Source organism: Dreissena polymorpha, chromosome 1 (assembly GCF_020536995.1).
Source record: "Dreissena polymorpha isolate Duluth1 chromosome 1, UMN_Dpol_1.0, whole genome shotgun sequence".
Classification (NCBI taxonomy): domain Eukaryota; kingdom Metazoa; phylum Mollusca; class Bivalvia; order Myida; family Dreissenidae; genus Dreissena; species Dreissena polymorpha.
This window is the reverse complement of record NC_068355.1, coordinates 87148669-87166572: the sequence shown is the minus strand read 5'-3', so window position 1 is coordinate 87166572 and position 17904 is coordinate 87148669. Positions and strand designations below refer to the sequence as shown.

General features: G+C 34.0%; 1 protein-coding gene across 1 annotated transcript in view; it reads left to right on the top strand.

Moving 5' to 3' along the window:
* Positions 1 to 15721, top strand: part of LOC127835009 (uncharacterized) — a 41383-nt gene extending 25662 nt beyond the window's left edge. The window contains exons 12-16 of the mRNA XM_052361219.1: positions 2490 to 2615; positions 6894 to 6981; positions 8477 to 8620; positions 14528 to 14651; positions 14926 to 15721. Coding sequence (XP_052217179.1) covers positions 2490 to 2615; positions 6894 to 6981; positions 8477 to 8620; positions 14528 to 14651; positions 14926 to 15721 — 1278 coding nt within the window. The remainder of the gene's footprint in view (positions 1 to 2489; positions 2616 to 6893; positions 6982 to 8476; positions 8621 to 14527; positions 14652 to 14925) is intronic.
* The last annotated feature ends 2183 nt before the right edge of the window (positions 15722 to 17904 follow it).

The following is a 17904-nucleotide window of genomic DNA, read 5'->3' as shown; positions in this document are numbered from 1 at the left end:
TTTATAATTTAACTTGAACTCTGTGCCTTGACATGTGGTCGTGGAATAAACTCAGATTCATAGACCTTATATAAGCCCATTAAAAAGGAAAAAAATATGGGAACATATGAGGTGTTCGGCAGGTGGGTGGTTATTTTGTGTCCAGTTGAATGATGAACTCTTAATTTGAATTATGACCCGTTTAATATAATTTAATGGCCACATTATTTTTTTATCTGCACTATACCTGAAATAGACAAACTCGGATCATAATTAGATGTGGTGATTTTGTTAGGGACATAATATCACAACCGCGTTTGATTACCAGCCATATCGCTTGAATCAATTCTGAAGTATGGCGTGAATTATATCAAATGGGCAAATTAACATCGCATGCAATCATACCGAGTTACTTTAAATAATATCATTATGAAACTTTTTGACAATTTATGCTGACAAAAAATATATTATCCTTTACAAGCCTGGATCACTTCTGAAATATGGCCATGTAATTAGAAAAAGTTAAAATTTACCTTGTCCGCCCTTTAACTCAAACATTTTTATCCGCTTTTCACTTTGTCAAATTTTTGTTGGCTTAAAACCTCTTTCGGGAATTTACAATAACTAGTCTGATCTCCACACGCACTGCTGAATTGAAGCCTTTGAATACTATTAGATGAGCCAAATTATTGTAAATTCTGTGAAAAACAGTTTAAAAAGTAGTGTAAAAGATTGTGCGCATATAATCTTAACCAAGAAAAACCACATTACCTAAAACGCTTGCCGCTAAATAATATGGCTTATTAGTGTTGTCCGCTCTCTTACACAAAAAATTAATATATGATCAAACTTTGTTTGCAACCACAGTGAAGCACTGAAATATGGCCCGTTAATTTTCCAAGTTGGCAAATTTAAAATCCCCTGCTCTGTTATAGCTGTAATCGTATTAAAATCACCTTCATGCTATGTGCCAAATTTTCATCAATAGACCCACTCATTCTTAACAAATCAGTGAACGCAAAAATATGACTAGGCGTATTTTATATCAAAAAGACACTCGTGTTCCTACATTGTTTTACTTGTCAACAATCTGTAGTTGTTCGTAGTAGTTAAAAATATTGTAATTTCATTGAAATCCTGTTAACATGATAGACTTCAAAATTTGGAAGAGTTTACTGCCGTTATGGAGACAATCAAACGTTCAAGTATTTTTCAGGCTTTCAACATGTTGTCTTTGTGTTTGCAGTGGGCTCCTTTTGTTAGATATGCCAAGTTATATGATAGTTATTTCAAACTTTGTACACAAAGCATATTTGTTGCTGCATGTATATGTCATAAGTTTTTTGTCAATGTCAAGTCCATTCGGATCAAAGAATTACTTTTAATATTTACATCTTTTGTCCTAAATGGCAATGTAAGTTATAATTTGCGGTATTTATTGATATAAACAGTGTAATTTAAAGTCTTACTTTTCAAATGTACCATTTAATACAGTTTCTCTTTTAATACCCTGCCGAAGGCGAAGGGATACAGTTGTAGGGTTTTCCGTCATTTCGTATTTCGCAAATTGTTCAGGACTATGTCTCAAAATATAGATTTAAAATTAATTTTCATAGATGTAAAGCCATATATGAGGAAAAGTACCTGGTAAAAGTACCATAACCCTACCATTTGTTAGAGTTACTACCCTTTGTTGCTTTTTTTATGATGGCTGTTTGTCACAAACTGTTCAAGTAATATCTCAGAAACTATAAATAAAATACAACAAACTTCTTCATGGCTCATAGATATCAATGAGGACAAGTGTCATGCACCAGAACCATACCCTTACATTTTCTTAAATAAGAGTTATTGGCCTTTTTTTTAGTATCATGTAACTTTTAAAGTCTATTTCATATACGATACACGATTTCAACACAAAACTTCATGGATGTATAGATATCAATAAGAAGAAGTGTCATTCACAAAAACCAAAACTTTCCAAAATAAGAGTTATTGCCATTTGTAAAAAAATGCTGTACATTTTGAGGGCTCCATCTCAAATACGTTACCAGACTTCAACTTGGAACTCCATGGGTGTAAATATATTAATGAGGAGCATTGTAATGCGTAAAAAACAACCCTACACTTTATTATTTTACAGTTATTGCCCTGTTCCTCCATATCAACAATCAACACATTTTATTCGGCGGGGGATATACATTCGACAAATTTGCTTGTTATCCCCCGCCATAGGCGGAGGGATATTGTTTTGGCGTTGTCCGTCCAACCGTCAGTCTTTCTGTCCGTCCGTCACTTTTGTGCTTTGGCGGATTTCATTGATACTTGAGTATATATATGGATAAAAGGATGATGCACGCCAAATGGCATCGTACATTATCTGTAAATAACGGAGTTATGACCCTTTGTATCTTAAAAACATGTTTTTTAGAGTGTCAAATATAACACTTCTGTGCCCAGAAGCTAATTGGCGGGGGATATCAATTCAACGAATTTGCTTGTTCTTTTAGGAAACAGTTTGGAATGTGCATGGTGTTTTAGAAAAAGCTGTTGATCTAGCGATCAGATGTATTGAAAGCATAGATACCAAAAACTCTTCCGGGCTAACATCAACACAAATAGCAGCAGAATTACAGGTATGATGTGCTGTTGTACAATTTAATGTAATTTTCTCACTTTAGCTCAGCATTGTAATATATCACATTTATGTCAGTCGTTTGTCTTCTAGGGACCACAGTTATTGCATAATCCTTGTCAAACTAGGACGGAACGTTTTTTAAATGATATATTGTCCGAGTTCAAAACTGGGTCACGTGCCCTTAAACCAGTTAATACGTATACATTTAAATATATAAAACTCTTTTGAACAATCTAGAAGTCGCAGTTTAACCTTATTGTTATAAAACTTGCTAAGAACATGATCATTTAAAGTAGAATTAACAAACAAGGGAGGCAACTCGTGACGTCACATTGTGGATAGCAAACAAAAAGTGGTTCTTCATTACTTCGCTTTACTTGGTCTAAATAACGTTTAAGAGCTCTTTTTTGGTTAGGTTTAACAGTCCGAAATCACCCATAACGACAGTCGAAACACTTATCTTATAGAACATTAAAATTTATGCTGCATGCAAGCTAGTTACAACACAAAAATTGTAAACCAAAAAGTTTGGAATATTTGTTTTCGCGGTTATAGACAGTGTTCCTGACTGAAATCAATGTGCTATTACTTGAAAATCGTTTTTTTATTGGCGTACATCAGGGAAATGGTAGAGTATTTGCGGGAAACATAAGAACTTTGACGAAAGTAATATTACCTTGACTTTGCCCAGGAACGCTTTATATAATTTCTGGAAAAAAAAAGACGCCTCAAAAGTAGCGCATAAAATATTTGAAAAACATATTTCAGTTTATCCTTCTTTAACTACGACCATCCACTTATTTTTGAAATTACACATGTTCGATAACTCTTGAGTTATTTCTTTGTGGAGCGGTGGTCTAGTGGAGGTGGTGCGGTGGTCTAGTGGTAACACACTGGTCTACTATTCCAGAGGTCCCCGGTTCAATAACTGGCCGGGGCACTGGAAATTTCAGAAATGCTTGAAGTATTTCCCAGCCAACTTGAGATGTACTGGTATGAAACCCAGGTTATTCTCTCGTGTATCGTTGCTATACACTGAGCACGTAAAAGAACCAAGGGATCTATTCGCAAAGAGCTTGGGTATCGCACCCGGATTCCTTGTATCTCAATACAGTCTCTTCTGCTTGCTGTCTCTTCAGCAAAAAAAACAAAAACAAAAAAGGACCCCATTGGACTTTCATAGGTTATCCTGGACTGCAAGGTCAAAAAGAAATACAAATTGTATTCTATAATATAATTTATTTTTGGTAAACAAAATGTTAGTATTATATATAGTTAAAAAAGGACTTTGGTAAATTTAAAACACATGTAAAATACAATACCAATAATTTTCAATATATTCTATTTAAATCAGTATGTTTGTATTTATAGGTCTAAAATAATATTAATTCATTGATTTATTAACAAAATATTAATGTATTAAAATGTTTTCCAAGACAAATTATGACATATCAGATTGATAGAGATATTAACTAATCACTGGGTTGCTAGGGTGCCATCTTAGAATTGTCATGTTATCAAGGAAGTACCTGATATGTGAATTTCTTCGCCTTTATTTGGTTGTGAAGATATGACATGTTTAAAAAAATGTCTAACTTTTGTTGCAAATGAACTCTGAATACTGGCTTAATGATCTGAAATATTAACTTCATGAAGCTTTATTTTTAAACCTTTTTCCATAAAGAAGAAATGTAGTTGACACTTGTTTGTAGTTTCATTTCATCGTTCCTCAAAAAGTTGTAACTCTCTTGCTCTGGTATCTTTCTAACCATTGAGTAATTAACTTGTTATAAAATTGAATACGTTTTAATTCCATTTTATTATTGTTTAATTTGAGTTACAATGCTATGAGGTTAAATTTTATTTACACTAAAAATTTATCATGAATATTGCTGGGCCAAGTGTGAGGTTGAGCGCTCTAAAACCGGTTTAAACCCCCCACTGCTTTGCATTGACCGTTCCAAGCCGGTGACCCCAGATTTATTCTTATATGTGCTTATGTTTTTTTGTATTGTGCTGTTTTGTACTGTTTAGGCAATCGGTCACTTGCCTTAAATAAAGGACCAACTAATTGTATATGATGAGAATTCAATATTGCTCCAGCAGCTGGAGTTACACTTCTTTATTATAACCCCATTACTGGTAATGGGGGCTATATAGGAGTCACTTTGTCGGTCTGTCTGTCTGTCTGTCTGTCTGTCTGTCTGTCGGTCTGTCCCGAAAAATTCATCCGATCTTCACCAAACTTGGTCAGAAGTTGTATGTAGATGATGTGAAGGTCAAGTTTAAATATGGGTCATGCCGGGTCAAAAACTAGGTCACAGGGTCACTTAGTGCGTTTTAAACCGAAAGTTTGTCCGGACCATAACTATGTCATTTATCGTTAAATTTTAAAATGACTTGGTTCATTTGTTCACCATCATGGGACGGTGTCGCGCGAAAGAAGTACGTCAATATCTCAAAGGTCAAGGTCACACTTGGAGTTCAAAGGTCAAATGCATGTCCGGGCCATAACTTTTATAATTTATTGTGAGATTTAAAAATCATTTGGCAAATGTGTTCACCATCATTGGACGGTGTGTCGCGCGAAAGAATTTCGTCGATATCTCCAAGGTCAAGGTCACACTTTGAGTTCAAAGAATGGTCAAATGCATGTCCGGGCCATAACTTTATCATTTATTGTGAGATTTTAAAATAATTTGGAAAATGTGTTCACCATCATTGGACGGTATGTCACGCGAAAGAATTACGTCGATATCTCCAAGGTCAAGGTCACACTTTGGGTTCAAATATCAAAAATTGCCATAAATCAGTTTGTCCGGGCCATAACTATGTCATTCATTGTGAGATTTTAAATCATTTGGCACATTTGCTCACCATCATTGGACAGTGTGTCGCGCGAAAGAATTACGTTGATATCTCCAAGGTCAAGGTCACACTTTAAGTTCAAAGGTAAAAACAGGCCATAAATGAGCTTGTCCGGGCCATAACTATGTTTTTCATTGCGAGATTTTAAAATAATTTGGCACATTTGATCAGCATCATTTGCCGGTGTGTCGCGCGAAAGAATTATGTTGATATCTCCAAGGTTAAGGTCAAACTTTGAGTTCAAAGGTCAAAAATGGCCATAAATGAGCTTGTCCGGGCCATAACTATGTCATTCATTGTGAGATTTTAAAATCATTTGGCACATTTGTTCACCATTATTGGATGGTGTGTCGTGCGAAAGAATTACGTCGATATCTCCAAGGTCACACTGTGAGTTCAAAGGTCAAAAATGGCCGTAAATGATCTTGTCCGGGCCATAACTATGTCATTTATTGTGAGATTTTAAAATAACTTGGTACATTTGTTCACAATCATTGGACAATGTGTCATGCGAAAGAATTACGTCGATATATTGTAGGTCAAGGTCGCACTTGGAGTTCAAAAGTGAAAAATGGCCATAATTGAGCTTGTCCGGGCCTTAACTATGTCATTCATTGTGAGATTTTAAAATGACTCTGAACATTAATTTTGTTCACAGTCATTAAACAGCGTGTCATGCGAAAGAATTCAAAAGTTCAAAGGTCAAAATGGCCATAAATAATAATGGCATAATAATTCTAATAAAATCACCATTTTGATTCCCTTGTTTTGTGAAAACAGCTTGCAAAATAGTCTGTGTCAATGCGGCATGTAGGGGTATACGTCACGTCTGTGACAAAGCTCTAGTATTAATATACTGGAAAATAGGGTATACGCTTATTGAAATTAAAAACAAAAAACCCTACTTTAACATCATTATCTATGCATTTTATCTCTTTGCTTACACCGTATGAAACCTTGTGAGAATGTTTATCTGGAAGATATATAGGTGGAGTTGGAATATGGGTCACTTGCATTCAAAAACGCCACCATGTTAAATCTGCTACAATCTTGTTACCACTCTAGAGGCCACAATATTCGACTCAATCCGTTTGAAACAATGTCAGAATGTTTCTACTGACAATATCTAGATCTAGTTTGAAAATGGGTCACATGCATCCAAAAACTAGTTCACAAGTTAATATCTTAGAAAAACCTTGAAAACAAAGTGTCATATTTATGTCTCCATGTTGAGTATTTTAGCGATGTAATTTATTGTATGTTCAGTTTATTTTTACAAAAGCATATCCTTTTTGTGTAATTAAGAACGGCAAGACGTAAAAAAGATAAACGCTCTGACCTGAATGTTGTTTTAGCATTCAGCAAAGATCGTCCACAAATATTATTATAATGTACTTTTTAATTTTAGCGGAAGTGCATAAGGAACTCAGTTGAGATATGGGAAGCCATACCGGGGGACAATTGTGAAATCTGTCTGGTGAACAAATCAATTACAGGTATGTGATTTAGAGCTTTAAATGGAGAATTTAGAAAAGCATTTTTTAAAGTGTCTGAATTATACAGGATTCGACTGTTTTAATGTATTTCTTTGATTTCGTTAGCTCAACTCAGCACATAGTGCTAAAGGGGAGCCATTTTGATCATCCTCAGCCCGGCGTCTTCACTTGGGCGTGAGAGTCATACACTTTTAGCTTGTTGCCCTAGAAATTGGATCAAATCTTTATGAAACGTGGTATAAGTGTTAATCTTAACTCTATATAGGCTGATTTGTTATCTGGGTTACTTTTGTCACCATCGCATAGAATTGCATAGAAAACAACACTATTATCTACATAAATGTATGTCTCATATTTTGATAAAATTTGGATTCTAGAATGATTTTGTTGACAAAATGTAGGCCAAATTAGGATTCAAGTCACGTGGGCCAGAAAATTGGTAACAGGTATTGTGAACAAGCCACATTTGTATCAAATCTTGGTAAGACTTGGTTAATGGTTAATCATGACTAAAGCATTATGTATGCATTATCCCTGAGGAAACTAGAGCAGCAATTCATATTTAAGAAAAAGAAACTTTTTGTTTTGCTGTAAAAGCCACATTTTGTACCCAACTTTGAGAAACTAGGATAGAATTGTAACGTTCATAATAGCAATGTTTGAATAAAGCTCGAATGAACCAACAACTTGTTAACCTCGTCAATTCTTTAACAATTGGTGTGCTTTTTCCCCGAGTGATCGCTTCAGGGCCATAATACCTGGTCCAGTTGGTGTAAATATCTTATCAATCTAGATCGAGCAAATGATCCATGGAAATGTGCCAAGTACATCATGTGAATATGGTGCTTCTCACAATAAGGCCTCCATAATATTTCAAACACTAGTTTATTGAGTCATGAATCAAGTGTTTTGGATTTTTTGGGGCTGTGCTTCCGAAACGACATGAATAGCTGAAATAATATTTGCGTTTAAGTTCTTTAGTCATGTCATATTAAAAACGTAACATCTTAGTACAATTTTATGATAGTTTACACAAAATGCTTTTTAGATGGTCATGTTTCAAATCATCTTAAAATGCTTTAAAACGAAATCGTCTTTGTTTTCGAAATTTTAGTAAAGACATATAATAGAAGAGTTAACTTTCTTGTTTCTTTTTATATTTTTACTTAATCAAATTTGCTCAAGTGACTGCGCTCTAGTGCCAAAATGTGTCAAAACTCAGGTTAGCGAATTTTTTGCATGTTTACCAAAATGCATGTTATAGCGATCCCTAAAATGAAAGTTGACAGACTAAAGTGATGTACTGTGCTATTCGCAAATTTTCCGATTTAAGTAATTATTTGAGTCGAAATATTTTAAAGATGGCATAATAGATAGACTTACCAAGAGATTATTATTTTTATAAATTGATTTGTATGTGTGCCTTTAAAGTCGTTAGTTTATATAAGGATTATTAAGCAAAATCCTTCATATTTGAAATAACTTGTATTTTCAGTTGGATTTGATAGACGCGACCCTGATTTGGAATGTAAAACTGCATGTACTAAAAGAATCCGTACGTGTTGTTCATGTATGAGGAACTCGTTTATCAATCCAGTCAAATGTCACACATGTGGAAGTACAATCGAACCCTTCTTCAGTACGTGCTGGTTTTTCAATATTGCCTCCTGTAGGATGGCATAAGGTAGTCGCACTGTCTGTTCGTCCGCCCGGCTTTCCGGTTTGGGAGTTTTTTTCCCTTAACTCTTTCAGATATGGACCTGATTACCAAGTTCGAGTTTCGTTTCTGTCCATTGATTTTGGGAAAAGTAGCGGGCCTTTGACTAATAACTTTTCTCTAGAATATAAGTTTTCCGGACGTTTTTGCCAAACGCTTGCAGTTATTGACCTGTGTGTATGTATGTGTGTATGGGTCAACATACCTGACTTACAGATGAAGTTTAAGTTTCATTCCGGTGCATTGATTTTTGAAGAGCTAACAGGCCTTGGACTCATGCATTTTCTTTTAAAGTACACTTTTCCGAAACGCTTTCAGATACTGACGTTAGTTTTGATGTGTGAGTCTAACTTCATGCCTTATATATCACTTTCGATTTCCGTTCCGGTCCTTTTGATATGGGACGAGATTACGGGCATTAGATTTAATATCGTTTTGAAAATAAAATAACATTTTTTTCGGATTTCTTTCCGAAACTCTTTCAGATACTTACCTAATGTTTGGTTTATGTGTTTGTTTACCTGACTTTCAGATCAAGGCTAAGTTTTGTTCAAGTCCATTGATATTTGACAAAGTTATGAGCATTGAAATTGTGCATTTAAATAACAGTTTCCCGGACTCTTTTCCTCATCACTTTAAAGTATTGACCTGATTTTTAAGCATTGGCCATATTGGCATTTGCTTCTGTGTAACCGACCCTGAATTTGGCTAAGTATTTCCTGAAAGTCATGTAGGTAGGCGTACACACCGAAAATCAGGTCATTATCTGAAAGCGTTGAGTACAATATAGCCTCGACAATTGACATTTTTATGCTTTAAGCCCAAGGCCCATAACTTTGTCAAATATCAATGGACCGTTACTTTCTTATGATGTTTTGCATGGATATGTGCGCGTTCATAGTGCAGTAAGGGTATTGTGTTTCACAAATACCGCTCTTGTTGACTAGATTTTGTTCTCCATTTTTCCCGAATTTTAGATCTCATCAACCATTCCCTAGATAAAATAGTGTCATGACGTTTTAAAGGGATCTTTTCACGCTTTGGTAAATTGACAAAATTGAAAAAAGTTGTTTCAGATTCGTAAGTTTTCGTTTTAGTTATGATATTTGTGAGGAAACAGTAATACTGAACATTAACCATGCTCTAATATAGCCATTATATGCATCTTTTGACGATCTTAAAACCTAAAAATTATAAAGCGTTGCAACGCGAAACGATTGAATAATTTGGAGAGTTCTGTTTTTGTCGTTAAATTTTGTGAAACTACGAAGATTGCTTATATAAGGTATAAAATACGTCAAATAAGTGTACTCGGCGGAATAGCTCAGTAGGCTAAAGCGTTTTTACTTCAGGACTCTGGCAAGACTCCAGGGGTCACTGGTTCGAAACCTGGTCCGGGCAATGTTCTTTTCCTTTTTTTATTTTTTTTCTTGATTTTTTACTGGAGCTTTTATGATCCAATGTTTACATTTATCAATATAAAGCATTTAATGAATAAGTTAAAAAAAATGCCAAAATCTGTGAAAAGGCCCCTTTAAGTAAATATACAAAATAAACAGAAAAATCCTTGCCATTTCCTGCATACTCAATTGTCCCTTCTCAAAAGAATATTTTGGTCTAAAATAAAATCGATTTTAGCTCACCTCACCAACCTAATTTGCTCATGTGATGTTGTTTTGACCTTTTATCCGTTATTTTGTGTCCGTCTTGCAGTGAGCTGGTGAACACTCTAGAGGCCCCATTTACAGCCCGATCTTAATTTAATTAAGTCAGAAAATGTTTGGTTTTGAAAATTGGGCACTAGTGGTTTTAGAAACTAGGTAACTTGGTCAAATTACAGAAAAACTTGTGAACATTCTAGATGTCACATTCAATGCCAAATTGTCAATATACATGATCAGAACATTTTCCCCAATCATATCTCGACAAAGTCCGTTACCCGGTCACGTTGTGTTCATAACTAGGTCACAAGGTAGAATCAATGAAAAAAAGCTTGTTAAAACTGTTCAGGCCCCATTTATTGCCATATTTACCTTTAACATTCGCTTGTACATTTGGTCTTCTGATTTCTCGGCCGTGTGAGATATGATTCCAGTCAAGTATTTTGTTTTAATATCTTAGGTGAGTTTGAAAATATTGTGGTTTTCAACAAAAATTGCTGGGTAGTTTTATTATGAAAGCGATAGAGCAGTATTTGCTAAAACAGTTATGTTTCTTGGAGTCTCAGGTGCACATCTGGATGTTATTTTGCCCGCTTGTGGTTAGGGTGTTTATCTATTTTGTTGTAATTGTCTTTTTACTTAATACATTAAGTGTATCCATTGGGCACCTTTCTATATTTCAATATACAGAAATGAATAGCAGTGTATGTTAAAGAAGATCCTTTGAATTTTGCAAGCTTAAACATGTGGTTACGTTTAGAAAAAAAAGCCCACCTGACTGCAAATTACCAGCTACAGTTGTTTGGTTAAGGCGAACAACTTTAAAACTTTAAAATAGGGCGTTTTGTTTTATATATTCATCATGAAAATAGTAACACAGTGTCTTTTAATCCGTAAATTGTGATAATCGGTAGTTACTTCTTAAAATTAAATCGATTTCAAACTCGTTTACTTTCCTGCGATGTATCTACTCGGCACATAATCTTTTATTTTAATAATATCTTACGTTTTACCTCACCATAGCTGAATGCGATATTAGGGAGATTTTGTGATCACAATGTCTGGCATTTTATTCCGTAATTAGCTTTAAAACATTCGAGGTCATATCGATTTCGATTTCGTGTGGGGCTTTATATAGTTAATTCTAATGATATCTACGTCGGGTCAAAATCTGTGTCAGGTGGGGAAAACACTCAGCCTATTTGCTATTTGAAGTAAAACCTTGACAAACAAGAAGGCACTATCACAATGAAATTATGTTAGTTCCATTTAGTTTAATTTCTGAAAATAATTTGCAAAAGATTTAGCTCCATTAAAAATATTTCTGTAAAGATGGTGAAGTTTCCGTTATACATCTATAGAAAAAGCTTTTAAATACTGCAGAGGTCACGTGTCTTATTGTTCTATATGTAAAACGATTGCTGTAGAGTTAAGAAACTGGTCAACCAAAACTTGGGTAGTTATGTTCTTATTTTTCTAAAGACAGCAAGGTAAATATTTATGTGGTATAACAGGGCGAGAATATCCCCTTTTATAAAATATTGAGCAAGAAAGATCATGTTCCAGGAGCATTACACCTGTGATTTAAATACTACAACAGAAACAACATTTTGATATGTACAGGATTATCATAATGTCTTTAATTTTCTTAATATATATATATATATATATATATATATATATATATATATATATATATATATATATATATATATATATATATATATATATTTGTATAGCTAACCGGAAAATACAATCCGGAAAGGAATTTTTAGTCCCCTACCGGTTTCACCGGAGGGGACTTATGGTTTTGTATCCGTCCGTCACACTTTTCTGGATCCTGCGATAACTTTAAAAGTTCTTAATATTTTTTCATGAAACTTGTAATATGGATAGATGGCAATGTGGAAATTATGCACGTAATTTTATTTTGTTCCTACGTCAAAAATTGTGGTTGCTATTGCAACAAATAGACTAGAAATAGTGCTGAAAATGGTGTTTTTTTCTGGATCATGCGATAACTTTAAAAGTTGTTAATATTTTTTCATGAAACTTGGAATATGGATAGATGGCAATATGGACATTATGCACGTCATTTCATTTTGTTCCTACGTCAAAAATCGTGGTTGCTATGGCAACAAATAGACTAGAAATAGTGCTGAAAATGGTGTTTTGTCTGGATCTTGCGATTACTTTAAAAGTTCTTAATATTTTTTCATGAAACTTGGAACATAGATAGATGGAAATATGGACATTATGCACGTTATTTCATTTTGTTCCTACGTCAAAAATTGTGGTTGCTATGGCAACAAATAGACTAGAAATAGTGCTGAAAATGGTGTTTTTTTCTGGATCCTGCGATAACTTTAAAAGTTCTAAATATTTTTTCATGAAACTTGCAACATGGATAGATGACAATATGGACATTTTATTATGCACGTCATTTCATTTTGTTCCTACGTCAAAAATTGTGGTTGCTATGGCAACTAATAGACTAGAAATAGTGCTGAAAATGGTGTTTTTTGTGGATCCTGCGATAACTTTAAAAGTTCTTAATATTTTTTCATGAAACTTGCAACATGGATGGATGGCAATGTGGACATTATGCACGTCATTTCATTTTGTTCCTACGTCAAAAATTGTGGTTGCTTTGGCAACAAATAGACTAGAAATAGTGCTGAAAATGGTGTTTTTCTGGATCCTGCGATGACTTTAAAAGTTCGTAATATTTTTTCATGAAACTTGGAACATGGATAGATGGCAATATGGACATTATGCACGTCATTTCATTTTGTTCCTACGTCAAAAATTGTGGTTGCTATGGCAACAAATAGACTAGAAATAGTGCTGAAAATGGTGTTTTTTCTGGATCCTGCGATAAATTTTAAAGTTCTTAATATTTTTTCATGAAACTTGCAACATGGATAGATGGCAATATAGACATTTTGCACGTCATTTCATTTTGTTCCTACGTCAAAAATTGTGATTGCTATTTCAACAAATAGACTAGAAAATGTGCTGAAAATGGTGTTTTTTTCTGGATCCTGCGATAACTTTAAAAGTTCTTAATTTTTTTTTCATGAAACTTGCAACATGGATATATGGCAATATGGACATTATATTATGCACGTCATTTCATTTTGTTCCTACGTCAAAAATTGTGGTTGCTATGGCAACAAATAGACTAGAAATAGTGCTGAAAATGGTGTTTTTTGTGGATCCTGCGATAACTTTAAAAGTTCTTAATATTTTTTCATGAAACTTGCAACATGGATAGATGGCAATGTGGACATTATGCACGTCATTTCATTTTGTTCTTACGTCAAAAATTGTGGTTGCTATGGCAACAAATAGACTAGAAATAGTGCTGAAAATGGTGTTTTTTCTGGATCCTGCGATAAATTTTAAAGTTCTTAATATTTTTTCATGAAACTTGCAACATGGATAGATGGCAATATAGACATTTTGCACGTCATTTCATTTTGTTCCTACGTCAAAAATTGTGATTGCTATGGCAACAAATAGACTAGAAATAGTGCTGAAAATGGTGTTTTTTTCTGGATCCTGCGATAACTTTAAAAGTTCTTAACTTTTTTTTCATGAAACTCGGAACATGAATAGATGGCAATATGGACATTATGCACGTCATTTCATTTTGTTCCTACGTCAAAAATTGTGGTTGCTATTGAACCAAATAAAAAAATATTCTGACAATGGTGAAATTTCTGACAATTGTGGACCCGGTAGGGGACTTTTATTGCTTGGCAATAGTCTTGTTTTCTCAACCAATTATCCAATTTTAAAATAGTATTACTCAAATAACCCTTTAGTGGTTGTTCCCAGTGATAATAAAATGCTTTAAAAAAAGTTGCATTGAACATTAAATCGGTGTTTACATCGTATTTGAAATCTGATGATTTAGATGTCTGATCTGATTTTGTCCAATTTATGTTATTATATCTCAAAATTGAGCAAAAAGGTACCATGTGCTTTCTTATTTCAATGTCACATGTTACCATTTTGCACAAAGGGGGCGATATGTGATACGCATTCAACGTCTAAAATAATGAACTTGCTATAACATTTACACATGTCGTATTGTTGCCTTTAATTCCGTGGAGCAACAAAGTGCTGTGCTGATCCATGTCGAACTTGTTTACATTTCTAGATTCCAAATGGGGTGCTATTTTAGTAGCTGGATATGATAAACAGTTTGGTAAAGTATTTGAAGGCGATATCAACAAATTTAGAGAAGTTATAACATCGAAGTTTCTGCCGGCAATGTGTTTGAAGTAAGTGTTTCATATTGAAACATTATTTTTACACCCATAGAAGATGGCGGTTTTGATTATTCGGTCTGTCGGTCGGTAGTTGAGCATCCTTGTTACTTCCTCCGAAATCCTCCTTTTCATTCCAGCTTTGCCACTTACCATTCCATAGACATATTCGTTGGTGTAAGATCTTGGTTAAATTTGATAAGTAACAAAGTGATTATTGACTCTTGTAGTTTTTTAAGTCGGTCCTTTTTTTATTTTATTTTTTGAATTTGAATTTTTCTGTTTTTAGTCCAGAAAATGTGATAGTTATTCTGGGAGAACAAGATAGTCCATCCTTCAAGGACAAATTAAACGAATCGTTCGAACAGCTGCGCCAAAAGGATATCAAGACACTGCTTTTTGTTTATTCGGGACACAACACGGAAGCCGGTGGTCTTGCTGTTAGAGAAAATGAGTGTTATACAATTGATGAACTAAGCAAGAAAGTAAATACTTGGAAAGAAGAATGCGCATCCTTCGAAAAGCTGATAACTATTTTGGACTGTTGTCATGCGAAGAAACTGAATGTAATCGATTCTTTAAAGATGATTCAACTGAATGCGACCGACCAGTATACTGAAGCAGTTGCAAGCCGTAAAGACGGAAGCAACTTCATACAGTATATTATACAGGTATTCACAGCAAGTGCTAATGGAGGAAAATGCAAGTTTAATGGATGCAACTGTATGAGCAACCTCGATGAAGATTTTATTACTCTTGATGATTTTCTCCGTTGTTTGAAGGATCATGTTAGAAATAAACATTTGAATGAAAAAAAAGAGTATGCATATGCAGAACCACATACAAATATGCAAAATATTGACAGGAAGGATACTGTATTAGCATATAACTACAACTTTGCAGTCGAGATACAGTTTTCTTTAGAGTGGCCTGGATTACCCGAACCAAGGACAATATCGGTGTTTCCAAAAGACTTAGAAAAATTTGAAGGTCTGAAAACACATTTAGCTGCCGAAGTTATAAGTGAGTGTTACCGCTTTCGTATCGCTTATGATGTTAAGGCACGTTTTCTTTTTTCACATTAGCCACATATATATATATATATATATATATATATATATATATATATATATATATATATATATATATATATATATATATATATATATATTATTAAGAATGGATGGGAACGAATCCTTTAATTATATTAAAAATTGTTTTTCTGTATTCAACTGTATTCTTCTATTTCAATGATCCAAGGACCGAAGTTTAGAAATAGTTATATTCTTGTCGTCACAAAATTCACAATCGAATTGCGTTGTATGCATTTTGAAATATATTAAGGAGGATAAAGCCGCCATTATCCAAAAAATAAATATTTTTTTCCTTAGGATTTTGATAATCGTTTTTATTTCCAATAAAATTAGATTCTAAATAGAAAATACAGGCATGTATGTTTTCAGGACTAACCGGGACATTTAAATGTGAAATTTGACATTAAAGTGGGACACTTTGTTATTACAGCTATTACATACATTTATAAACTAACCGGTCAAATTTTGATTTAGAATTTACATGTTACTGCAAAAGGACTTCGTTTAAACAGTTTGTTTTGAAAAATAAACGCGCGAATTATATGCAAACACCTACAGTCATGTCATTGCCGCATAAAGCATGGGCGTATTAATTGCTCAATAAAAGTAACTTATATAACAATGAGATATTAAATATAGTATAAACGATTCGCAGTGCATCATTAAATAGTATGTATCCATTACGCGAATCGATATTACCCGTATTACCGTTATTCCAATATCTGAATGATCCAATAACCGAACGTTACAATATCCGAAAAATAGTTATGATCTTTGTCGTCACAAAATGCACAGGTGGGTGGAATTCTATGCATTTTTAAATGCATTGAGGAGGATAAAGCAACCGTTCTTCAGAAACTATAAATTTGTTTATATTTTGTTGGATAAAATCTTTTTTCATTTCGCGACATTTAAAGTCGATATTATCTCCTTACCAAAGAAACCGTTACACGTGATAATCCTATCGTTCAGATTGGTCGGGATTTAAAAGATAGCAAACTGCAAAGACCCTTCCAGTCAGACAACATGCTTATTTAAGCGACCTCTTATAATGAAAATGTTATAGTGGGTGGGACGCGAGATCTAGTTGATGCATTGAAAAAAATTAGCGACCGCATATAAGTGTTTTCCATACACCGATTGAACACTTTGCTTGCGGGTATTGACATAACAATCAATCAACGGATTAAAACGTTAAAGTTAAATGCTGTATCTTTGTTGATTCCATCAATTGTTAGAATTTTAAGGGACAATCTGCATATCGTCGGTACACAAACTGACACTTGACTCGCCGAAGACACAGATTTTTTCCTTCCAATTATCACATCAATCTTCTCGTTCATTGTTGACCGATGTTATCAAATCATTGACTAAAGCATGATATTCTTCTACACATAACTTGAATGCGATTTCAAAGTTGAATAAACTTCTTTTTGTATTCAGAATATATATGCTTTCTCTACATCTTTTTGAATATTTGAATCGGTATTTTTTATTCGAAAATTTGTTCCCATCCCAAGTTCACTGACTTTACAGTAAAACCTATAAAGTGAATCAAAAGAAACACACGATGTAAGCAAGTAAACATTTAAATTAACCAATTCACCACTTTTGTAGTAAAATGAAATTTAACCAGTGGACAAAAACGCGCCATTTGCACAATTTAATAATAGCTTAGATGATCATGAAGTGCTCGGGGTTAGCTTATGTGGTCAGTCTTTGTCCGGCGTTGTTTCGTCGGATTTGCGTTGCAGGGCGTTAACTTTAAGCAATCTTTTTTAAGCTTATTTAAAACGAAAACAATCTTTAGTAAACTAAGTCACACTGTTTATTTTGACAATATCTTGCCTGAGTTTGAGTTGTATGCATCCGAAAGTAGGTCACCAGGTCAAATCGTAGTGGCCTTTTTTAAGGCCACATTTATGACACAATCTTGATCGAACTTGGTGTGAATGTAAATCTTGACAATATCTACGGTTGTGTAAAATCTTAAAACTAGGTAAACATGTCGTATAGAAGAACAAGACACGTATTACCACTCCAGAGGCCATATGTTTGACTTAATATTGATGAAACTTGGTCAGAATGTTCATACAAACAAGTATATGAGCCAAGTAAGAATCTTGTTTGTATGTCCGTTCTAAAAACTAAGTCACTAGGTCTGATAAAATAAA